This window comes from Anomaloglossus baeobatrachus, chromosome 9 (genome assembly GCF_048569485.1).
Source record: "Anomaloglossus baeobatrachus isolate aAnoBae1 chromosome 9, aAnoBae1.hap1, whole genome shotgun sequence".
Taxonomy (NCBI): Eukaryota; Metazoa; Chordata; class Amphibia; order Anura; family Aromobatidae; genus Anomaloglossus; species Anomaloglossus baeobatrachus.
The window spans coordinates 2,736,198-2,761,619 of NC_134361.1; the positions used below are offsets into that span (position 1 = coordinate 2,736,198).

Here is a 25,422-nt window from a genome sequence, read left to right on the forward strand (position 1 = left end):
GATCATCCAGTTCCGTACCGGGAGATCATCCAGTCCCGTACAGGGAGATCATCCAGTCCCGTACAGGGAGATCATCCAGTCCTGTACCGGGAGATCATCCAGTCTTGTACCGGGGGGGATCATCCAGTCCTGCGCCGGGGGTTCATCCAGTCCTGTGCCGGGAGATCATCCAGTCATGTGTCGGGGGATCATCCAGTCCTGTACAGGGAGATCATTCAGTGCTGTACAGGGAGTTCATCCAGTCCTGCATCGGGGGATCATCCAGTCCTGCATTGGGGGATCATCCAGTCCTGTATCTGGGGATCATCCAGTCCTGTACAGGAGGATCACATGGACTGATGATCGATCATTGGGCCACGAGGTCTGGACCTGGCTACTGCTTTAGACAAGATTCCTTCAGGAACCAACAATGCACCCCAACTGCTCACAATGGAGGGAAAGCCGAGTCATAAAGTTGCGGCTATTGTGACGTGAGGTCAGGAAGGTGTGAACGCGTTACTCCGGATCCTGCAGAGAATGAGATCTTTCCAACCATTATTCCTTCTATTACCGGACCATGAGACTGCAGATGCTATATCTTAGGTTTCTATGGGACGGACCCTGTATATAAACCATTGGGCATCATTTGTTGGATGCAGACTTCACATAGATGACCATGGAGTCCAATAAAGGGGTTTTGTCAATTTTACTTATGATTTTCTAAGCTTGTACAGATGAACGGGTCCTATTAGGATCTGGAACCATGGAAGACAACCATAAATCATTGGTAAAAGGTGACAAGAGCATTGGCAACTAATCTGGCCGCCATCCCCTTACTAACCATCACAACTAGAAGTAGCCGAGGGGTGAACTAACATCCTGTGCACCGCGAACCCAGCCAGAGAACTAGCTATCCTAAAGGAAAGATGAATAACTCTGCCTCAGAAAATAGATAAAGAATAGCAAGCCCCCCACATTCAAAGACTGCGGTGATATAGGAAAACACAATACACAGATAGATGATAGGATTAGCAAAAGGTGAGGCCCTACTGACTAAATAGGACAGAACAGGAAAGGGCCTCATGGTGGCCAGAGAAAAACCCTGCAAAAATCCAACAACCTGATAGTACAAAAAAAGCCCTCAGATCGCTAGATCTGAACTCCGTCCTATACCAGGCGCTCTTGTCATACCAATGAACAGAAAGCAAGAACCATTACAAATTCAAGAAGCAACAAACATATGGACTTATAGGAGCAATACTCCAAACATAGCTGCAGGGAGCTTCCCAGCTAAGCAACTGAGAGGGAAGATTCCTGCATGCAAATAAACTGAAAACAACCACAGCAAATGACAAACTCAGATAAGAACAAAAAGAACCAAACAAAAATAAAGAGCCAAGCACTTATCTGGGGTAGATGTGGTCTGGAGCAGGATGAAGCAGGCTGGTGAACAAAGAACAACTGACATCCGGCATAGCCTGCTATCAGACCAGGGTTTAAATAGGCAGAGAATTAGCAATGGAAACACCCATTGCTCAACACACCTGCTCTCTGTCCAAACCATTCCTGGCCACAAGAGGGAGCCTCACAGCAGCCAAAGCATAACTGATATTCACAACAGGGTCCTATGGGATGTCAGTGGATAATGGGGAGCCGATGCTTAGGACATCGAGCTCCGGACCAGTTTCCCATAGTTGAACAGTCTAGTGGCTTCTGGATATTAATCATGGGATGCTTCTGTATTTATTGGATCAATTACTGAACACTAAACCACTGGGATAGTAAAGAAATATATTACACCAATAAGGCATCAAAAATGCCGTAACGTTGGCACTCGGAGTGGTGCTAGTAAGACACAAGGGCGTAAGACACAAGGACTGCCTGGAAGTCGTAGAGTCTTTAGGTGGCAATGGGCTAAAAGGAGAACACTCTGGGGCCCCATAACATACACCCTTTAACTCCTGTACAAGGACCTGTACTTTTCGGCAAGGATTTCCAAGATCTTGCCTGACAGAAATTCATACAAGATGTGAACAAAATGAGACGAGTGGAGCAGAGTGGACCAGCCGAGGCAAGGCCCGGCATATCTCAGTCTATACACTGGTTAAGGTTACAGCAGACACATGTCACACTATATGGAAGACCACAGGATGGCCAGAGCAGGCAACAGAAAGAGGTCAAGAATTCGGGTACAAACCTGTTGGAAAAAGCAAGGAACTCTAGATTCTCAATCCCAAGACACCGTTGTGTATCTCAGTGGCCTTAAATAGATCTAGGGAAGTAATACAGTCAGATACAGTGGGAAACTTGCAAAATCTGAGTGGAGCACAACAGAGGGCAGCAAACCCAGGGTAAGGAAGCAGAGCCTGAGAAACCCAAGACGGATGTGTGACAGGCTCTTAGCAGCATTGTGATATTTTGAGAGTTTAGTAAAGTTGTTTGTTTTTTATTGATTCTTTTTAATGTTCCTCATTTAGTCAAAATGATATTGATGGATGTAAAATGTGAAATTGTATTGGTTCTTGTTCTGTAAAATATGTGACAATTTATATGAGTTACACTGGACAGTAATGGGGTCAGTCTGAGAATTCTTTGTTTATGGGGTAGATGTCATGTAAACACGGTCATGAGGATGAGGTCGTAAAAATTAGGTTGTAGAAATGATATCAAGGACATGAGGCTATGTGATGAATTGATGTCATGGAGACAAGCTCAAGGACATATGTTGAGATGAGGTCATGGGGCTGAAGTGGTGGAGATGAGGTTGTGGAAATGTCATGGGAACGAGGTCATGGAGATGATGTCATGAGGACGAGGTCGTGGAGATGATGTCATGAGGACGAGGTCGTGGAGATGATGTCATGAGGACGAGGTCGTGGAGATGATGTCATGAGGACGAGGTCGTGGAGATGATGTCATGAGGATGAGGTCACGGAGATGATGTCATGTGTATGAGGTCGCGGAGGTGATGTCATGAGGACGAGTTCGTGGAGATGATGTCATGAGGACGAGGTCATGGAGATGATGTCATGAGGACGAGGTCGCGGAGGTGATGTCATGAGAACGAGTTCGTGGAGATGATGTCATGAGGACGAGTTCGTGGAGATGATGTCCTAAGGACGAGGTCGTGGAGATGATGTCATGAGGACGATGTCATGAGGATGAGTTTGTGGAGATGATGTCATGAGGACGAGTTCGTGGAGATGATGTCATGAGGATGAGTTTGTGGAGATGATGTCATGAGGACGAGTTCGTGGAGATGATGTCATGGCGACGAGGTCGTGGAGTTTATTGTCAAGGGGATGAGGCTGTGGAGATGATGTCGTGGAGATGATGTCATGGAGATAAGGCGGCGGTGTACAGGACTCCTATCCGGCAACCATGGATTACTGGCATGACCGCTGGACCAGGGTCTTGTGAATCAATATGCCGATCTCTGGTAATAACTATTCTGGACGTTCTGATCCAGGAATCCCTCGTGTACGTTCTTGTAATGAGCGAGGTTGTAGACGTTCCTTGTAATCCTCTGTGTCTGTAATTCCCGCAGAAGTCGTACACATCATATCTTGTCATTTGTCAAATTTACCATTTTACTTCAATAATTAAATGCTGTTTAAACCAGATTTACATCACTTCTGCCCCAGAATTACCCTTCACATCGCCGCGCTTAGCTGTAATTCATTGTCCCCGCCACCGTTCTACCAAATGGATTATACCGTGCCCCCCACCACACCGCGCAGAAATTATTGGCAGTGATCTTCTAAATGGTACAATTATGGAGCAGTTATTAAATGTCAGGCTGCGCTCCCTGATACTGCAGCCGGAAGGAGGGAAGAAATCAATAGCGAGTTACATTCCCACCGACCAGAGAAAATGCCGACACGCTGGTGCCATGACGCAGAGCTGTGCTCTGGTTATATGTCCAAACAGCCCGTCAGGCGTGAGAGACACTTAATTATAGCGAGCTATGAGACAAGATTTAACTCTACAAAATAAAAGATATTCAGATAACAAGAAAAGAGGAACGTCTCCAGAGCCCCCGAGTCTGGTGCCGGGGGCTCATCACCAGCCTGTGGCATACACAAGGGTCACGTTCTGCACCACAATGACTGAAGAAGGCGGCATCTTGGCTCCACCAGCGCCCGGGAAGTTTATCAGGAGATGGGTCACTCGGACTTGTGCCTCAAACTAAACTGAATCCCCAAAAGGAAAGTCCGACTGCGAGATTCAACCACTTCGTAAAGAGTTTCCCTAGAATAGTCCACTATTTTTATATTTCTCTATTTCTCCCATTTCAGCAAAGGAGTCATTACATGAAGACAAACCCATTCCAAAAAGTATGGTAACCCGGCACCAAAAGAAAAAGCTAAAAGTAGCATTAATATTACTTATACCTGGAGGAAGAGGAACTCTGCTCTGGTGGAGAGCCACAAACGAACAGTAGTTCTGCTCTGGTGGAGAGTCACAAACCAAGAGCAGCTTTGCTCTAGTGGAGAGCCACAAACGAACAGCAGCTCTGCTCTAGTGGAGAGCCAACAACAAACAGCAGCTCTGCTCTGGAAGAGAGCCACAAACGAACAGCAGCTCTGCTCTGGTGGAGAGCCACAAACGAACAGCAGCTCTGCTCTGGTGGAGAGCCACAAACGAACAGCAGCTCTTTTGTGGTGGAGAGCCACAAACGAACAGCAGTTCTGCTCTGGTGGAGAGTCACAAACCAAGAGCAGCTCTGCTCTGGTGGAGAGCCACAAACCAAGAGCAGCTCTGCTCTGGTGGAGAGCCACAAACGAACAGCAGCTCTGCTCTAGTGGAGAGCCACAAACGAACAGCAGCTCTGCTCTGGTGCTCTGGTGGAGAGCCACAAATGAACAGCAGCTCTATCCTGGTGGAGAGCCAACAACAAACAGCAGCTCTGCTCTGGTGGAGAGCCAACAACGAACAGCAGCTCTGCTCTGGTGGAGAGCCACAAACGAACAGCAGCTCTGCTCTGGTGGAGAGCCACAAACGAACAGCAGCTCTGCTCTGATGGAGAGCCACAAACGAACAGCAGCTCTGCTCTGGTGGAGAGCCACAAACGAACAGCAGCTCTGCTCTGGTGGAGAGTCAACAACAAACAGCAGCTCTGCTCTGGTGGAGAGCCAACAACAAACAGCAGCTCTGCTCTGGTGGAGAGCCACAAATGAACAGCAGTTCTACTCTGGTGGAGAGCCAACAACAAACAGCAGCTCTGCTCTGGAAGAGAGCCACAAATGAACAGCATCTGTGCTCTGATGGAGAACCACAAACGAACAGCAGCTCTTGCTCTGGTGGAGAGCCACAAACGAACAGCAGCTCTGCTCTGGTGGAGGGCCAACAACGAACAGCAGCTATGCTCTGGTGGAGAGCCACAAACGAACAGCAGCTCTGCTCTGGTGGAGAGCCACAAACGAACAGCAGCTCTGCTCTGGAAGAGAGCCACAAACGAGCAGCATCTGTGCTCTGATGGAGAGCCACAAACCAAGAGCAGCTCTGCTCTGGTGGAGAGCCACAAACAAAAAGCAGCTCTGCTCTGGTGTAAAGCCACAAACGAACAACAGCTCTGCTCTGGTAGAGAGCCACAAATGAACAGCAGCTTTACTCTAGTGGAGAGCCACAAACGAACAGCAGCTCTACTCTGGTGGAGAGCCACAAACAAAAAGCAGCTGTGCTCTGGTGGAGAGCCACAAACGAACAGCAGCTCTGCTCTGGTGGAGAGCCACAAACAAAAAGCAGCTGTGTTCTGGTGGAGAGCCATAAACGAACAGCAGCTCTGCTCTGGTGGAGAGCCACAAATGAACAGCAGCTTTACTCTAGTGGAGAGCCACAAACGAACAGCAGCTCTGCTCTGGTGGAGAGCCAACAACGAACAGCAGCTCTTTTGTGGTGGAGAGCAACAAATGAACAGCAGCTCTGCTCTGGTGGAGAGCCACAAACAAAAAGCAGCTGTGCTCTGGTGGAGAGCCACAAACGAACAGCAGCTCTGCTCTGGTGGAGAGCCACAAATGAACAGCAGCTTTACTCTAGTGGAGAGCCACAAACGAACAGCAGCTCTGCTCTAGTGGAGAGCCACAAACGAACAGCAGCTCTTTTGTGGTGGAGAGCAACAAATGAACAGCAGCTCTGCTCTGATGGGGAGGCACAAACAGCAGAGCTGTCTCTGATGGACCCATCCAGTGCCGCGGCTCCAAAGTGTCACCACTTTCCAGAGCCCAATCTACACAACAGATTTATGGTTCCACAGTGGTTTATACATTCTGGTTCTCTGCACTATGAAGAGTACCCACGAGAAGACCACTGCTACTATTCTCAGTGAGATGGTTATTCCGACACTCAGAGGGTCCACACCTCCCTCCGACCTCAAGTCTACATTAAACCAACATGTAAAGTTGTGGGAACTAAATAGATAATAATACAATCTATTAGCAAATGGGGAAGACAAGAGGAAAAATGTTCGTAGAGTAGGATGCAGCCATCAAGTAGAGCCGTCACCAGCCAGAATCTGTACATGTCCATGTACAAAGTGCTGCCGAGTGCATGGAGGGTGCGGGAAACTGATGAAAGAGGGATAGTTTAGCGGGGAGAACAGACAATCGTTAGGGCACAATTAAACTGTGGACCCTGAGAATTAGATTTCCCGGTGATAGAGCATTCCAGAGAACTGGTGCAGCATGAGAGAAATCTTGTAGATGGAAATGGGAAATTCAGATTATAGAGGATATTACAGTCATATGAAAAAGTTTGGGCACCCCTATTAATGTTAACCTTTTTTCTTTATAACAATTTGGGTTTTTGCAACAGCTATTTCAGTTTCATATATCTAATAACTGATGGACTCAGTAATGTTTCTGGATTGAAATGAGGTTTATTGTACTAACAGAAAATGTGCAATCTGCATTTAAACAAAATTTGACAGGTGCAAAATTATGGGCACCCTTATCAATTCCTTGATTTGAACACTCCTAACTACTTTTTACTGACTTACTGAAGCACTAAATTGGTTTTCTAACCTCACTGAGCTTTGAACTTCATATGCAGGTGTATCCAATCATGAGAAAAGGTATCTAAGATGGCCACTTGCAAGTTGTTCTCCTCTTTGAATCTCCTATGAAGAGCGGCATCATGGGCTCCTCAAAACAACTCTCAAATGATCTGAAAACAAAGATTATTTAACATAGTTGTTCAGGGGAAGGTACAAAAAGTTGTCTCAGAGATTTAAACTGTCAGTTTCCACTGTGAGGAACATAGTAAGGAAATGGAAGAACACAGGTACAGTTCTTGTTAAGCCCAGAAGTGGCAGGCCAAGAAAAATATCAGAAAGGCAGAAAAGAAGAATGGTGAGAACAGTCAAGGACAATCCACAGACCACCTCCAAAGACCTGCAGCATCATCTTGCTGCAGATGGTGTCAATGTGCATCGGTCAACAATACAGCGCACGTTGCACAAGGAGAAGCTGTATGGGAGAGTGATGCGAAAGAAGCCGTTTCTGCAAGCACGCCACAAACAGAGTCGCCTGAGGTATGCAAAAGCACATTTGGACAAGCCAGTTACATTTTGGAGGAAGGTCCTGTGGACTGATGAAACAAAGATTGAGGAGTTTGGTCATACAAAAAGGCGTTATGCATGGAGGCAAAAAAACACGGCATTCCAAGAAAAGCACTTGCTACCCACAGTAAAATTTGGTGGAGGTTCCATCATGCTTTGGGGCTGTGTGGCCAATGCCGGCACCGGGAATCTTGTTAAAGTTGGGGGTCGCGTGGATCCAACTCAGTATCAGCAGATTCTTGACAATAATGTGCAGGAATCAGTGACGAAGTTGAAGTTACGCAGGGGATGGATATTTCAGCAAGACAATGATCCAAAACACCGCTCCAAATCTACTCAGGCATTCATGCAGAGGAACAATTACAATGTTCTGGAATGGCCATCCCAGTCCCCAGACCTGAATATCATTGAACATCTGTGGGATGATGTGAAGCGGCTGTCCATGCTCGGCGACCATCAAACTTAACTGATCTGGAATTGTTTTGTAAACAGGAATGGTCAAATCTACCTTCATCCAGGATCCAGGAACTCATTAAAAGCTACAGGAAGCCACTAGAGGCTGTGATTTCTGCAAAAGGAGGATCCACAAAATATTAATGTCACTTTTATGTTGAGGTGCCCATACTTTTGCATCTGTCAAATTTTGTTTAAATGCGGATTGCACATTTTCTGTTAGTACAATAAACCTCATTTCAATCCAGAAATATTCCTCAGTCCATCAGTTATTAGATATATGAAACTGAAATAGCAAAAACCCAAATTGTTATAAAGAAAAAAGGTTAACATTTATAGGGGTGCACAAACTTTTTCATATGACTGTACATGATTTATATCCAATTACATAGTTATATGCAGTGCCTTGAAAAAGTTTTCATACACTGTGCACTTCTACACCTTTTTTACTTTACACCCACAAACTTAAATGTAATTTATTGGTATTTTATGTGAAACCAACACTAAGTGCAAGTATTTGTTAACTGCCTGGTTTTCTAAATATTTTATACATATAAATCTGATAATTGTGAGGTGCATTTGTATTCAGCCCCCGGAGTCTGCACTTTGTAGGACCACCTTTCTCTGTCTTTTGGGGTCTCTCCAGCTTTGCACATCTGGAGGTGACATTTTCCTCTTCTCTCGGTCAGTGAGATTGGATGGAGACGTCTGTGATCACAGTGGATTTGGGTCTGGACTGTGTCTCGGCCGCTCACACACAGGAATATGCTCTGATCTGAACCCTCCATTGTAGCTCTGCACAATGTTTAGAGTTGTTGTCCTGTTAGAAGGTGAACCTACATCCCAGTCTCAGGTCTTCTGCAGCCTCTAACAGGTTTCCGTCCACGATTACCGTGTATTTAGCTGCATCCATCTTCCCATCACCTTTGACCAGCTTCCCTGCCTCTGCTGAAGAAAAGCCACCCCCAGCAGGATGCTGCCTCCATCTTGTGTGATGGTGGGGAGGGTATTCTCACGGTGATGTGGGCAGATTCTCCCCCCTAGCTGTGATCTCTGCGACTCCTCCAGTGACCAGGGGCCTCTCGGCTTTTCTATCATTATTGTTCCTCTCCTTGGGATGTCAGTTTTGCTAGGCCGCCATGTCTTGTAGGTTTGCAGTTGTGCCGTACTCCTATTTTTGGATGATGCATTGAGCAGTGCTCCATGAGATGTTCAGAGCTTGGGCTATGTTCTATAACCTAACCCTGCTTTTTTCCTCTTTATCCCTGACCTGTCTGGTGGGTTCCTTGGTTTTTATGATGCTGGTTGATCCCTGACATTCTCACACAAACCTCTGAGGTTTCCAGAGAACAGCTGTAGTTATACTAAGGAGAAATCACCCAGGAGGCAGCAATGTGTGAATTATCTGACTTCTGGGGGCGAGTGGTCACTCAGGATATTATTTAGGGGATCAGACTACAGGGGACTGAATACTAATGCACCTCAGAATTCTCAGATTTAGATTTAGAAAACTGGGAATCATTTCCTTTACACTTCAGAAATAATTGTACTTAGTGCTGGTGTCACATAAAATCCCAGTAATAGGCTTGTACAGTTTCTGGGAGCAACGAGAAAAAATGTGGAAATGTTCACGGGGTAGGAATAATTAATTATTCAATGCAGTGTAGTTACCCAGTTACAGGGGCGCTCCGGTCTGGAGGTAACCTTCTGTGACTGCACCGTGCCAGGATTCCCCAGTCTGCAGTCACATTGACGTCTCTGTGCACGGTCACTAACGTATCCACCATAGTTGTCTGGAAAGATCATCGTCTCGTCATCTGGCATCAATAAGAAACGTGGCTGGACTGAGGTTTATGTGGAACTGGACACGTCAGAAGCAGGGAAGGCGGTGAATCCGGTGGATGGTGCTGCCGGTGGTGCGGACGGTAGTTCTGGACCTCTCGGGGCTCACAGCCCTAGGAGACGATCGTTATTTTCTGTTTTATCTTATCTGGATAATCTGGACAATCTCGGAATGCGTCGGAGAATGAGTTTGTGATGTGTCTGTGTTTATTTATGAAGCTGGAGGTAAAATAGGAATGAACCAGAAAATGTAATGGAGGCGCCACAAGGTCATGAATATTCTTATCAGGCTACTTTCACACATCAGGTTTTTTCCATCAGTCACAATACGTTTTGTGACTGATGCGACGGATCACTCGCAGATTGTGGTACAACTGATGCGACGGATCCCTGTGAAAAAACGGATCCGTCGTACCAGCTTTGGAGCCTTCTTCCCCACTGCCCTCTTCTTCACCATGCTCTTCTTGTCCTTCGTCTTTTTTCTCCACCATCATTTACATTACCTTCTTCTTTTCAACCATCTTCTTTTGTTCTCCACTATCCTCTTTTTTGTCTCCTCCACCATCCTCTTTTTCTTCTCCTCCACCATCTTCTTCTTTTTCTCTACTATACTCTTCTTTGTCTTCTCCACCATCCTCTTTTTTCATTTCCTCTATTATCTTCTTCTTCTCCACTATACTCTTCTTTGTCTTTTACACCATCCTCTTTTTCTTTTCCTCCACTATCTTCTTCTCTTCCACCATCTTCTTCTTTGTCTTCTCCACCATCTGCTTTTTCTTCTCCTCCACCATCTTCTTCTTTTTCTCTACTATACTCTTCTTTGTCTTCTCCACCATCCTCTTTTTTTCATTTCCTCTATTATCTTCTTCTTCTCCACTATACTCTTCTTTGTCTTTTACACCATCCTCTTTTTCTTTTCCTCCACTATCTTCTTCTCTTCCACCATCTTCTTCTTTGTCTTCTCCACCATCTGCTTTTTCTTCTCCTCCACCATCTTCTTCTTTTTCTCTACTATACTCTTCTTTGTCTTCTCCACCATCCTCTTTTTTTCATTTCCTCTATTATCTTCTTCTTCTCCACTATACTCTTCTTTTTCTTTTACACCATCCTCTTTTTCTTTTCCTCAACTATCTTCTTCTCTTCCACCATCTTCTTCTTTGTCTTCTCCACCATCTGCTTTTTCTTCTCCTCCACCATCCTCTTGTATTCTCCACTATCCTCTTTTTCTTTTCCTATACTATGTTCTTCTTCTCCACCATCTTCCTTTTCTTCTCCTCCACCATCCTCTTGTCTCCTCCACCATCTTCCTTTTCTTCTCCTCCACTATCTTCTCCTCCACCATCTTCTTCTTTGTCTTCTCCATCATCCTCTTGTCTTCTCCACCATCCTCTTGTCTTCTCCACCATCCTCTTTTTCTTCTCCTCCACTATCTTCTTCGCCTCCACCATCTTCTTCTTTACCTCTCTCATCCTCTTCTTTGTCTTCTCCACCATCCTTTTCATCTTCTCCACCATCCTCTTTTTCTTTTCCTCCACTATCTTCTTCTTTACCTCTCTCATCCTCTTCTTTGCCTTCTCCTCCACTATCCTCTTTTTCTCCTCCACCATCCTCTTCTTCTCCTCCACCATCCTCTTGTCTTCTCCACCACTATCCTCTTCTTCTCCACCATCCTCTTCTTCTCCTCCACCATCCTCTTGTCTTCTCCACCACTATCCTCTTCTTCTCCTCCACCATCCTCTTCTTCTCCTCCACCATCCTCTTGTCTTCTCCACCACTATCCTCTTCTTCTCTTCCACCATCCTCTTGTCTTCTCCACCACTATCCTCTTCTTCTCCTCCACCATCCTCTTCTTCTCCTCCACCATCCTCTTGTCTTCTCCACCACTATCCTCTTCTTCTCCTCCACCATCCTCTTGCCTTATCCACCATCCTCTTTTTCTTTTCCTCCACTATCCTCTTCTTCTCCTCCACCATCCTCTTCTTCTCCTCCACCATCCTCTTGTCTTCTCCACCACTATCCTCTTCTTCTCCTCCACCATCCTCTTCTTCTCCACCACTATCCTCTTCTTCTCCTCCACCATCCTCTTCTTCTCCTCCACCATCCTCTTGTCTTCTCCGCCATCCTTTTCATCCTCTCCCCCATCATCCGCTCCATCTTCTGCTTGTCCTCGATTATTGGCTAATTCTCTGCTACCTTCTTTACCATTTGTCCTTCTTTAGTCTTCGATGTCTTCGTCGTCTCTTGCCTGTTGCCTCTTGTTTTTCTCTCTTTTGCTCCCAGTGTGTTTTGTTTTGTGTAGTTTGGATATTTTGGCACTGATCTGTTAGGAGCGGCCTCTTTTTTCCTTTTTTTGTCTTTCTATCCTTTTCTTATCTTTTATCCAGGTCAGTGTGCACAGTCTGTATCTTACAATACTTCTACATTACCAGATGTCTTGTCACCCTCTTCTCACACCTAGAGGACGTGCGATCCTCTCTCTCTAATTCACCATACAATTGAGATATATTTAAGAAATGTGAAATAATCCTTGAAGAAGCCTGACATAATGTATTAATCCGAGAATTGTACATTTCATGTCTGTCTGCTCCGGCGAGGTGTCCTTGGGCCATTTAATGAACATTCATGAAAAATGGTGTTAATAGACCGGATTTTCTGCCACTAAATGTAACGACACTTACTCATTAATGAAGAACTATTAAACTGAAGACCAAGATTTACGTGAGGATGTCGCCAGTGCAAACATGGCTTCTGGGGTCTCTGGTTAGAAATGGCCTGTAGATCCCATTACATCATGTAGAGTCTTCGCTTCACGGGTGAGGCTTCTTCTCTGGTTGTCAGCTTCATCCCACCTCGGCCTCTGAGGTCCAGCGAATGAATAATTTATACAATGTGTCCTTGTCATCGCTACATAGCACTACATTGTCTGGAGGAGAAAATGGAGAAAATGTCTTACTGTTTTTTTGCTGAAAAATTCTTTCTGAATTGGAGTCGAGAAGTAATGTTGGGTTTTGGATGTATCATCAGTGCAAACAATAGGGATTCCAGGTAGGAGGAAAAGCATCTCGAGCCCGGGTCCAGTGACTATTGGAGGACGGGTCCAGTGACTATCGGAGGATGGGTCCAGTAACTATCGGAGGATGAGTCCAATGACTATCGGAGGATGGGGTCCAGTGACTATTGGAGGATGGGGTCCAGTGACTATTGGAGGACGGGTCCAGTGACTATCAGAGGATGGGTCCAGTGACTATAGGAGGATGGGTCCAATGACTATCGGAGAATGGGGTCCAGTGACTATTGGAGGATGGGGTCCAGTAAATATTGGAGGATGGGGTCCAGTGACTATTGGAGGACGGGTCCAGTGACTATTGGAGGATGGGGTCCAGTAAATATTGGAGGATGGGGTCCAGTGACTATTGGAGGACGGATCCAGTGACTATCGGAGGATGGGGTCCAGTGACTATTGGAGGATGGAGTCCAGTGACTATTGGCGGATGGGTCCAGTGACTGTCGGAGGATGGGTCCAGTGACTATCGGAGGATGGGTCCAATGACTATCGGAGGATGGGGTCCAGTGACTATTGGAGGACAGGACCAGTGACTATCGGAGGATGGGGTCCAGTGACTATTGGAGGATGGGGTCCAGTGTCTATTGGCGGACAGGTCCAGTGACTATCGGAGGACGGGTCCAGTGACTATCGGAGGATGGGGCCAATGACTATTGGAGGATGGGGTCCAGTGACTATAGGAGGATGGGGTCCAGTGACTATAGGAGGATGGGGTCCAGTGACTATCGGAGGATGGGTCCAGTGACTATTGGAGGATGGGGTCCAGTGACTATATGAGCACGGGTCCAGTGACTGTAGGAGGATGGGGCCAGTGACTATAGGAGGACGGGTCCAGTTACTATCAGAGGACGGGTCCAGTGACTATATGAGCACAGGTCCAGTGACTGTAGGAGGATGGGGTCCAGTGACTATAGGAGGATGGGGTCCAGTGACTATCGGAGGATGGGGTTCAATGACTATCGGAGGATGGGGTCCAGTGACTATAGGAGGTCGGGTCCAGTGACTATCGGAGGACGGGTCCAGTGACTATCGGAGGACGGGTCCAGTGACTATTGGAGGACGGGTCCAGTGACTGTCGGAGGATGGGGTTCAATGACTATCAGAGGATGGGGTCCAGTGACTATAGGAGGTTGGGTCCAGTGACTATAGGAGGACAGGTCCAATGACTATCGGAGCATGGGGTCCAATGACTATTGGAGGATGGGGTCCAGTGACTATATGAGCACGGGTCCAGTGACTATAGGAGGTCGGGTCCAGTGACTATAGGAGGATGGGGTCCAGTGATTATCGGAGGATGGGGTTCAATGACTATCGGAGGATGGGTCTAGTGACTATAGGAGGATGGGATCCAGTGACTATTGGAGGATGGGGTCCAGTGACTATATGAGCACGGGTCCAGTGACTGTAGGAGGATGGGGTCCAGTGACTATAGGAGGACGGGTCCAGTGACTATCAGAGGACGGGTCCAGTGACTACAGTGACTATATGAGCACGGGTCCACTGACTGTAGGAGGATGGGGTCCAGTGACTATAGGAGGATGGGGTCCAGTGACTATTGGAGGATGGGGTTCAATGACTATTGGAGGATGGGGTCCAGTGACTATAGGAGGTCGGGTCCAGTGACTATCGGAGGACGGGTCCAGTGACTATTGGAGGATGGAGTCCAGTGACTATTGGCGGATGGGTCCAGTGACTGTCGGAGGATGGGTCCAGTGACTATAGGAGGACGGGTCCAGTGACTGTAGGAGGATGGGGTCCAGTGACTATAGGAGGACGGGTCCAGTGACTATCAGAGGACGGGTCCAGTGACTATATGAGCACGGGTCCACTGACTGTAGGAGGATGGGGTCCAGTGACTATAGGAGGATGGGGTCCAGTGACTATTGGAGGATGGGGTTCAATGACTATTGGAGGATGGGGTCCAGTGACTATAGGAGGTCGGGTCCAGTGACTATCGGAGGACGGGTCCAGTGACTATTGGAGGATGGAGTCCAGTGACTATTGGCGGATGGGTCCAGTGACTGTCGGAGGATGGGTCCAGTGACTATCGGAGGATGGGTCCAATGACTATCGGAGGATGGGGTCCAGTGACTATTGGAGGACAGGACCAGTGACTATCGGAGGATGGGGTCCAGTGACTATTGGAGGATGGGGTCCAGTGTCTATTGGCGGACAGGTCCAGTGACTATCGGAGGACGGGTCCAGTGACTATCGGAGGATGGGGCCAATGACTATTGGAGGATGGGGTCCAGTGACTATAGGAGGATGGGGTCCAGTGACTATAGGAGGATGGGGTCCAGTGACTATCGGAGGATGGGTCCAGTGACTATTGGAGGATGGGGTCCAGTGACTATATGAGCACGGGTCCAGTGACTGTAGGAGGATGGGGCCAGTGACTATAGGAGGACGGGTCCAGTTACTATCAGAGGACGGGTCCAGTGACTATATGAGCACAGGTCCAGTGACTGTAGGAGGATGGGGTCCAGTGACTATAGGAGGATGGGGTCCAGTGACTATCGGAGGATGGGGTTCAATGACTATCGGAGGATGGGGTCCAGTGACTATAGGAGGTCGGGTCCAGTGACTATCGGAGGACGGGTCCAGTGACTATCGGAGGACGGGTCCAGTGACTATTGGAGGACGGGTCCAGTGACTGTCGGAGGATGGGGTTCAATGACTATCAGAGGATGGGGTCCAGTGACTATAGGAGGTTGGGTCCAGTGACTATAGGAGGACAGGTCCAATGACTATCGGAGCATGGGGTCCAATGACTATTGGAGGATGGGGTCCAGTGACTATATGAGCACGGGTCCAGTGACTATAGGAGGTCGGGTCCAGTGACTATAGGAGGATGGGGTCCAGTGATTATCGGAGGATGGGGTTCAATGACTATCGGAGGATGGGTCCAGTGACTATAGGAGGATGGGATCCAGTGACTATTGGAGGATGGGGTCCAGTGACTATATGAGCACGGGTCCAGTGACTGTAGGAGGATGGGGTCCAGTGACTATAGGAGGACGGGTCCAGTGACTATCAGAGGACGGGTCCAGTGACTATATGAGCACGGGTCCACTGACTGTAGGAGGATGGGGTCCAGTGACTATAGGAGGATGGGGTCCAGTGACTATTGGAGGATGGGGTTCAATGACTATTGGAGGATGGGGTCCAGTGACTATAGGAGGTCGGGTCCAGTGACTATCGGAGGACGGGTCCAGTGACTATCGGAGGACGGGTCCAGTGACTATTGGAGGACGGGTCCAGTGACTATCGGAGGACGGGTCCAATGACTATCGGAGGACGGGTCTAGTGACTGTCGGAGGATGGGGTCCAGTGACTATAGGAGGTCGGGTCCAGTGACTATAGGAGGACAGGTCCAATGACTATCGGAGGACGGGTCTAGTGACTGTCGGAGGATGGGGTCCAGTGACTATATGAGCACGGGTCCAGTGACTATAGGAGGTCGGGTCCAGTGACTATATGAGCACGGGTCCAGTGACTATTGGAGGATGGGGTCCAATGACTATCGGAGGACGGGGTCCAGTGACTATAGGAGGATGGAGTCCAGTGACTATCGGAGGATGGGGTCCAGTGACTATCGGAGGACGGGGTCCAGTGACTATCGGAGGACGGGGTCCAGTGACTATCGGAGGATGGGGTCCAGTGACTATCGGAGGATGGGGTCCAGTGACTATCGGAGGATGGGGTCCAGTGACTATCGGAGGATGGGGTCCAGTGACTATCGGAGGATGGGGTCCAGTGACTATCGGAGGATGGGGTCCAGTGACTATAGGAGGTCGGGTCCAGTGACTATATGAGCACGGGTCCAGTGACTATCGGAGGATGGGTCCAGTGACTATCGGAGGATGGGGTCCAGTGACTATCGGAGGATGGGGTCCAGTGTCTATCGGAGGATGGGGTCCAGTGACTATAGGAGGTCGGGTCCAGTGACTATATGAGCACGGGTCCAGTGACTATCGGAGGATGGGTCCAGTGACTATCGGAGGATGGGGTCCAGTGACTATCGGAGGATGGGGTCCAGTGACTATCGGAGGATGGGGTCCAGTGACTGTAGGAGGATGGGGTCCAGTGACTATCGGAGGATGGGTCCAGTGACTATCGGAGGATGGGGTCCAGTGACTATCGGAGGATGGGGTCAGTGACTGTAGGAGGATGGGGTCCAGTGACTATAAGAGGATGGGGTCCAGTGACTATAGGAGGATGGGGTCCAGTGACTATAAGAGGATGGGGTCCAGTGACTATAGGAGGATGGGGTCCAGTGACTATATGAGCACGGGTCCAGTGACTATCGGAGGATGGGTCCAGTGACTATCGGAGGATGGGGTCCAGTGACTATCGGAGGATGGGGTCCAGTGACTATCGGAGGATGGGTCCAGTGACTGTAGGAGGATGGGGTCCAGTGACTATCGGAGGATGGGTCCAGTGACTATCGGAGGATGGGGTCCAGTGACTATCGGAGGATGGGGTCCAGTGACTATCGGAGGATGGGTCCAGTGACTATCGGAGGATGGGGTCCAGTGACTATCGGAGGATGGGGTCCAGTGACTATAGGAGGACGGGGTCCAGTGACTGTCGGAGAGAACTCCGTAGAGTTGCACTTGATGAATAGCCTCTGCCGTGTGTGAACTCTGCTCTAACCTCTGGAGACGCTGCAGCCATGTGACATCTCAGACGTGGTCTTCCATCAGCGGCTGCAGGAGACAAGGTGCCCGTAAGAAGCAGTCGCCCGACGTACTCCGCGCACCTAATCATTAACTGTTTCTGGAGATTGTTACTACAGATGTGATTCCAGGACATCCAGGGCCTTGGGTCGTCGGCTCCTGTCGATCACTGATCACCGTCTCCAAAATGGAAAAATGAAATCCGATCAGTTCATAAAGGGGGACTCCGGGCAGCCATGAAAGTGTATACCCTCTAATAAAGGTTTTATAAAGTGGCGCCTTCCTTGTAACTTCATCACCATCCGTCACTTCCCAAAACCTACAGGAGTGAAGTGTGGGGATTAGAGGGGACGATAATATTAGGAAGTCTGAGAATGAAGCCCCTGTCTGCTGTAATAGCGGGTACGTCTGTGGACCCCGAATATAAGCTCCCACCCGTGGAGTACAGAGCACTGGTGACTGCCCCAGTGTCCAGGTTCTGGGTGGGGTTCCACTGTAACCTCTGCCATGGGTTTTGTATTGTAACCTCGCTCTTCTTCTCTAGGTGGAACCCCAGGAGCTGGCCGAGACGTCTTTCTGGGTGAAGGCCCGTGAAGAAAAGTTTGAATATCCAGATCTTTTTTCAAAATTGTCTCAGACCTTCGCGACACATCAGAAAGGTAAGAAACCCGAAGATGTCGGCCGCAGTGTATAAGACTGCGGATATATATATGTACGCGGAGGATATAGCACGTCTCTCAGGGCGAAATAATAGAGAACGTCGGAAAGGGGAATTTTCATCAATGATGGGCACTTTTCTGTCTGTCTGTATGGCAGGTTGGATGCCGGACTGTCCCCCATTCATGCTCTATGGGGGTGCTGAGCGCTGCACTTTTCTGTCTGTATATATGGCAGGTTGGATGCCGGACTGTCCCCCATTCATGCTCTATGGGGGTGCTGAGCGCTGCACTTTTCTGTCTGTATGTATGGCAGGTTGGATGCCGGACTGTCCCCCATTCATGCTCTATGGGGGTGCTGAGCGCTGCACTTTTCTGTCTGTATGGCAGGTTGGATGCCGGACTGTCCCCCATTCATGCTCTATGGGAGTGCTGAGCGCTGCACTTTTCTGTCTGTATATATGGCAGGTTGGATGCCGGACTGTCCCCCACTCATGCTCTATGGGGGTGCTGAGCGCTGCACTTTTCTGTCTGTATGTATGGCAGGTTGGATGCCGGACTGTCCCCCATTCATGCTCTATGGGAGTGCTGAGCGCTGCACTTTTCTGTCTGTATATATGGCAGGTTGGATGCCGGACTGTCCCCCATTTCATGCTCTATGGGGGTGCTGAGCGCTGCACTTTTCTGTCTGTATATATGGCAGGTTGGATGCCGGACTGTCCCCCATTCATGCTCTATGGGGGTGCTGAACGCTGCACTTTTCTGTCTGTATGGCAGGTTGGATGCCGGACTGTCCCCCATTCATGCTCTATGGGAGTGCTGAGCGCTGCACTTTTCTGTCTGTATATATGGCAGGTTGGATGCCGGACTGTCCCCCATTCATGCTCTATGGGGATGCTGAGCGCTGCACTTTTCTGTCTGTATATATGGCAGGTTGGATGCCGGACTGTCCCCCACTCATGCTCTATGGGGGTGCTGAGCGCTGCACTTTTCTGTCTGTATGTATGGCAGGTTGGATGCCGGACTGTCCCCCATTCATGCTCTATGGGAGTGCTGAGCGCTGCACTTTTCTGTCTGTATATATGGCAGGTTGGATGCCGGACTGTCCCCCATTCATGCTCTATGGGGGTGCTGAGCGCTGCACTTTTCTGTCTGTATGGCAGGTTGGATGCCGGACTGTCCCCCATTCATGCTCTATGGGGGTGCTGAGCGCTGCACTTTTCTGTCTGTATATATGGCAGGTTGGATGCCGGACTGTCCCCCATTCATGCTCTATGGGGGTGCTGAGCGCTGCACTTTTCTGTCTGTATATATGACAGGTTGGATGCCGGACTGTCCCCCATTCATGCTCTATGGGGGTGCTGAGCGCTGCACTTTTCTGTCTGTATATATGGCAGGTTGGATGCCTGACTGTCCCCCATTTCATGCTCTATGGGGGTGCTGAGCGCTGCACTTTTCTGTCTGTATATATGGCAGGTTGGATGCCGGACTGTCCCCCATTCATGCTCTATGGGGGTGCTGAACGCTGCACTTTTCTGTCTGTATGGCAGGTTGGATGCCGGACTGTCCCCCATTCATGCTCTATGGGAGTGCTGAGCGCTGCACTTTTCTGTCTGTATATATGGCAGGTTGGATGCCGGACTGTCCCCCATTCATGCTCTATGGGGGTGCTGAGCGCTGCACTTTTCTGTCTGTATATATGGCAGGTTGGATGCCTGACTGTCCCCCATTCATGCTCTATGGGGGTGCTGAGCGCTGCACTTTTCTGTCTGTATATATGGCAGGTTGGATGCCGGACTGTCCCCCATTCATGCTCTATGGGGGTGCTGAGTGCTGCACTTTTCTGTCTGTATATATGGCAGGTTGGATGCCGGACTGTCCCCCATTCATGCTCTATGGGGGTGCTGAGCGCTGCACTTTTCTGTCTGTATATATGGCAGGTTGGATGCCGGACTGTCCCCCATTCATGCTCTATGGGGGTGCTGAGCGCTGCACTTTTCTGTCTGTATATATGGCAGGTTGGATGCCGGACTGTCCCCCATTCATGCTCTATGGGGGTGCTGAACGCTGCACTTTTCTGTCTGTATGGCAGGTTGGATCCCGGACTGTCCCCCATTCATGCTCTATGGGGGTGCTGAACGCTGCACTTTTCTGTCTGTATGGCAGGTTGGATCCCGGACTGTCCCCCATTCATGCTCTATGGGGGTGCTGAGCGCTGCACTTCTCTGTCTGTATATATGGCAGGTTGGATGCCGGACTGTCCACCATTCATGCTCTATGGGGGTGCTGAGCGCTGCACTTTTCTGTCTGTATATATGGCAGGTTGGATGCCGGACTGTCCCCCATTCATGCTCTATGGGGGTGCTGAACGCTGCACTTTTCTGTCTGTATGTATGGCAGGTTGGATGCCGGACTGTCCCCCATTTCATGCTCTATGGGGGTGCTGAGCGCTGTACTTTTCTGTCTGTATATATGGCAGGTTGGATGCCGGACTGTCCCCCATTCATGCTCTATGGGGGTGCTGAACGCTGCACTTTTCTGTCTGTATGTATGGCAGGTTGGATGCCGGACTGTCCCCCATTTCATGCTCTATGGGGGTGCTGAACGCTGCACTTTTCTGTCTGTATATATGGCAGGTTGGATGCCGGACTGTCCCCCATTCATGCTCTATGGGGGTGCTGAACGCTGCACTTTTCTGTCTGTATGTATGGCAGGTTGGACGCCGGACTGTCCCCCATTTGCCGGACTGTCCCTCATTCATGCTCTATGGGGGTGCTGAGCGCTGCACTTTTCTGTCTGTATATATGGCAGGTTGGATGCCGGACTGTCCCTCATTCATGCTCTATGGGGGTGCTGAACGCTGCACTTTTCTGTCTGTATGTATGGCAGGTTGGACGCCGGACTGTCCCCCATTTGCCGGACTGTCCCTCATTCATGCTCTATGGGGGTGCTGAGCGCTGCACTTTTCTGTCTGTATATATGACAGGTTGGATGCCGGACTGTCCCCCATTTCATGCTCTATGGGGGTGCTGAGCTCTGCACTTTTCTGTCTGTATATATGGCAGGTTGGATGCCGGACTGTCCCCCATTCATGCTCTATGGGGGTGCTGAGCGCTGCACTTTTCTGTCTGTATGGCAGGTTGGATGCCGGACTGTCCCCCATTCATGCTCTATGGGGGTGCTGAGCGCTGCACTTTTCTGTCTGTATGGCAGGTTGGATGCCGGACTGTCCCCCATTCATGCTCTATGGGGGTGCTGAGCGCTGCACTTTTCTGTCTGTATATATGGCAGGTTGGATGCCTGACTGTCCCCCATTCATGCTCTATGGGGATGCTGAGCGCTGCACTTTTCTGTCTGTATATATGGCAGGTTGGATGGCGGACTGTCCCCCATTCATGCTCTATGGGGGTGCTGAGCGCTGCACTTTTCTGTCTGTATGGCAGGTTGGATGCCGGACTGTCCCCCATTCATGCTCTATGGGGGTGCTGAGCGCTGCACTTTTCTGTCTGTATATATGACAGGTTGGACGCCGGACTGTCCCCCATTCATGCTCTATGGGGGTGCTGAGCGCTGCACTTTTCTGTCTGTATGGCAGGTTGGATGCCGGACTGTCCCCCATTCATGCTCTATGGGGGTGCTGAGCGCTGCACTTTTCTGTCTGTATGGCAGGTTGGATGCCGGACTGTCCCCCATTCATGCTCTATGGGGGTGCTGAGCGCTGCACTTTTCTGTCTGTATGGCAGGTTGGATGCCGGACTGTCCCCCATTCATGCTCTATGGGGGTGCTGAGCGCTGCACTTTTCTGTCTGTATATATGGCAGGTTGGATGGCGGACTGTCCCCCATTCATGCTCTATGGGGGTGCTGAGCGCTGCACTTTTCTGTCTGTATGGCAGGTTGGATGCCGGACTGTCCCCCATTCATGCTCTATGGGGGTGCTGAGCGCTGCACTTTTCTGTCTGTATATATGGCAGGTTGGATGCCGGACTGTCCCCCATTCATGCTCTATGGGGGTGCTGAGCGCTGCACTTTTCTGTCTGTATGGCAGGTTGGATGCCGGACTGTCCCCCATTCATGCTCTATGGGGGTGCTGAGCGCTGCACTTTTCTGTCTGTATATATGGCAGGTTGGATGCTGGACTGTCCCCCATTCATGCTCTATGGGGGTGCTGAGCGCTGCACTTTTCTGTCTGTATATATGGCAGGTTGGATGCCTGACTGTCCCCCATTCATGCTCTATGGGGGTGCTGAGCGCTGCACTTTTCTGTATGTATGGCAGGTTGGATTCCGGACTGTCCCCCATTCATGCTCTATGGGGGTGCTGAGCGCTGCACTTTTTTGTCTGTATGGCAGGTTGGATGCCGGACTGTCCCCCATTCATGCTCTATGGGGGTGCTGAGCGCTGCACTTTTCTGTCTGTATATATGGAAGGTTGGATGCCGGACTGTCCCCCATTTCATGCTCTATGGGGGTGCTGAGCGCTGCACTTTTCTGTATGTATGGCAGGTTGGATTCCGGACTGTCCCCCATTCATGCTCTATGGGGGTGCTGAGCGCTGCACTTTTTTGTCTGTATGGCAGGTTGGATGCCGGACTGTCCCCCATTCATGCTCTATGGGGGTGCTGAGCGCTGCACTTTTCTGTCTGTATATATGGAAGGTTGGATGCCGGACTGTCCCCCATTTCATGCTCTATGGGGGTGCTGAGCGCTGCACTTTTCTGTCTGTATATATGGCAGGTTGGATGCCGGACTGTCCCCCATTCATGCTCTATGGGGGTGCTGAGCGCTGCACTTTTCTGTCTGTATGTATGGCAGGTTGGACGCCGGACTGTCCCCCATTCATGCTCTATGGGGGTGCTGAGCGTTGCATTTTTCTGTCTGTATATATGGCAGGTTGGATGCCTGACTGTCCCCCATTCATGCTCTATGGGGGTGCTGAGCGCTGCACTTTTCTGTCTGTATATATGGCAGGTTGGATGCCGGACTGTCCCCCATTCATGCTCTATGGGGGTGCTGAGCGCTGCACTTTTCTGTCTGTATGGCAGGTTGGATCCCGGACTGTCCCCCATTCATGCTCTATGGGGGTGCTGAGCGCTGCACTTTTCTGTCTGTATATATGGCAGGTTGGATGCCGGACTGTCCCCCATTCATGCTCTATGGGGGTGCTGAGCGCTGCACTTTTCTGTCTGTATATATGGCAGGTTGGATGCCTGACTGTCCCCCATTCATGCTCTATGGGGGTGCTGAGCGCTGCACTTTTCTGTCTGTATATATGGCAGGTTGGATGCCGGACTGTCCCCCATTCATGCTCTATGGGGGTGCTGAGTGCTGCACTTTTCTGTCTGTATATATGACAGGTTGGATGCCGGACTGTCCCCCATTCATGCTCTATGGAGGTGCTGAGCGTTGCATTTTTCTGTCTGTATATATGGCAGGTTGGATGCCGGACTGTCCCCCATTCATGCTCTATGGGGGTGCTGAGCGCTGCACTTCTCTGTCTGTATATATGGCAGGTTGGATGCCTGACTGTCCCTCATTCATTCTCTATGGGGGTGCTGAGTGCTGCACTTTTCTGTCTGTATGGCAGGTTGGATGCCTGACTATCCCCCATTCATGCTCTATGGGGGTGCTGAGCGCTGCACTTTTCTGTCTGTATATATGGCAGGTTGGATGCCGGACTGTCCCCCATTCATGCTCTATGGGGGTGCTGAGTGCTGCACTTTTCTGTCTGTATGGCAGGTTGGATGCCGGACTGTCCCCCATTCATGCTCTATGGGGGTGCTGAGCGCTGCACTTTTCTGTCTGTATATATGGCAGGTTGGATGCCGGACTGTCCCCCTTTCATGCTCTATGGGGGTGCTGAGCGCTGCACTTTTTTGTCTGTATGGCAGGTTGGATGGCGGACTGTCCCCCTTTTCATGCTCTATGGGGGTGTTGAGCGCTGCACTTTTTCTGGGAGCCCCACAGAGAATGAATGAGGCCGAGCTCGTGCACTGAGGCTCCAGTCCCAGGGGTCCGATCCCCACCGATCTGTAGGTGATCACCCACCTATATGTTATCAATGCTCCTGTGTATAGATGATAATAGACATGGCATTAACTTGTCCTTCTGAGTAAAGTGTCCGGTTCATCCTATGAAGTGTATGGAGCTGAGCGGCTGACATCGGGGGCCCCTGTGGTTTTATGGTGATTTTCGGCTGACTTTCATCCTTTATTCCAGTATATATTTCTTTAGTCTATAGCTTTTTATTGTTTTTATTCCTCTATATTTATATGACGCGCGTTGTCAATGATTATAAGACTCCACACTTCCTTGGATGTAGAAACCACATTCAGCTAGGTCCTGACGTCCCAAACCCGACTTGTAGAGGAATCCGTGCTGGGGACGACCGGTGCAGACCAATTACCAGTGTGTGGATCGCAAGCTTCACTGGGCAGCCGCCCTCGTGGGTTTATAAGTAATTAAACAAGTGGAAACTCTGGAAATAATGACGGCTACTGGCCGCAAATGACTGCAGATGTGTGCGCAACACCGAGAGTGGCAATTAGTGGAGATGTGTAATGTACTGCGGACTCTCTGCGGCGCCTTCTACTCTCCTATTTTTATATTTTGGTAATTATATACTCTGCGCTTCCTCAGATTTCCATAGACTCAAACACATATGACAAATTAGTAAAGATCTGTTTCCTCCTCCATATACGCAGCCAAGACCACAATGTGTAATGGATCCGGTGGCCATGCGCTACAGACGTGACCATTGTCACAAGCCCTGGAAGGGTCCGGCCGCAGCCAAGAGCGCAATGTGTAGTGGAGGCGGTGGCCATGCGCTACAGACGTGACCATTGTCACAAGCCCTGGAAGGGTCCGGCCACAGCCAAGAGCACAATGTGTAGTGGAGGCGGTGGCCATGCGCTACAGACGTGACCATTGTCACAAGCCCTGGAAGGGTCCGGCCGCAGCCAAGAGCGCAATGTGTAGTGGAGGCGGTGGCCATGCGCTACAGACGTGACCATTGTCACAAGCCCTGGAAGGGTCCGGCCGCAGCCAAGAGCGCAATGTGTAGTGGAGGCGGTGGGGATGTGCTACAGATGTGACCACTATCACAAGCCCTGGAAGGGTCCGGCCGCAGCCAAGAGCGCAATGTGTAGTGGAGGCGGTGGGGATGTGCTACAGATGTGACCACTATCACAAGC

At 49.7% G+C, this 25,422-nt stretch overlaps 1 protein-coding gene across 6 annotated transcripts in view; it reads left to right on the forward strand.

The window, feature by feature from the left end:
- DIAPH2 (diaphanous related formin 2) overlaps positions 1 to 25,422 on the forward strand; it is a 1,791,241-nt gene that overhangs the window by 535,572 nt on the left and 1,230,247 nt on the right. For all 6 annotated transcript variants that reach the window (XR_012725273.1, XR_012725274.1, XM_075323052.1 and 3 more), the window contains one exon: positions 18,120 to 18,234. Coding sequence is in view for 4 of the 6 variants with exons in the window: in XM_075323052.1 (XP_075179167.1) it covers positions 18,120 to 18,234 (115 nt within the window). In the remaining 2 variants the exon portion in view is untranslated. The remainder of the gene's footprint in view (positions 1 to 18,119; positions 18,235 to 25,422) is intronic.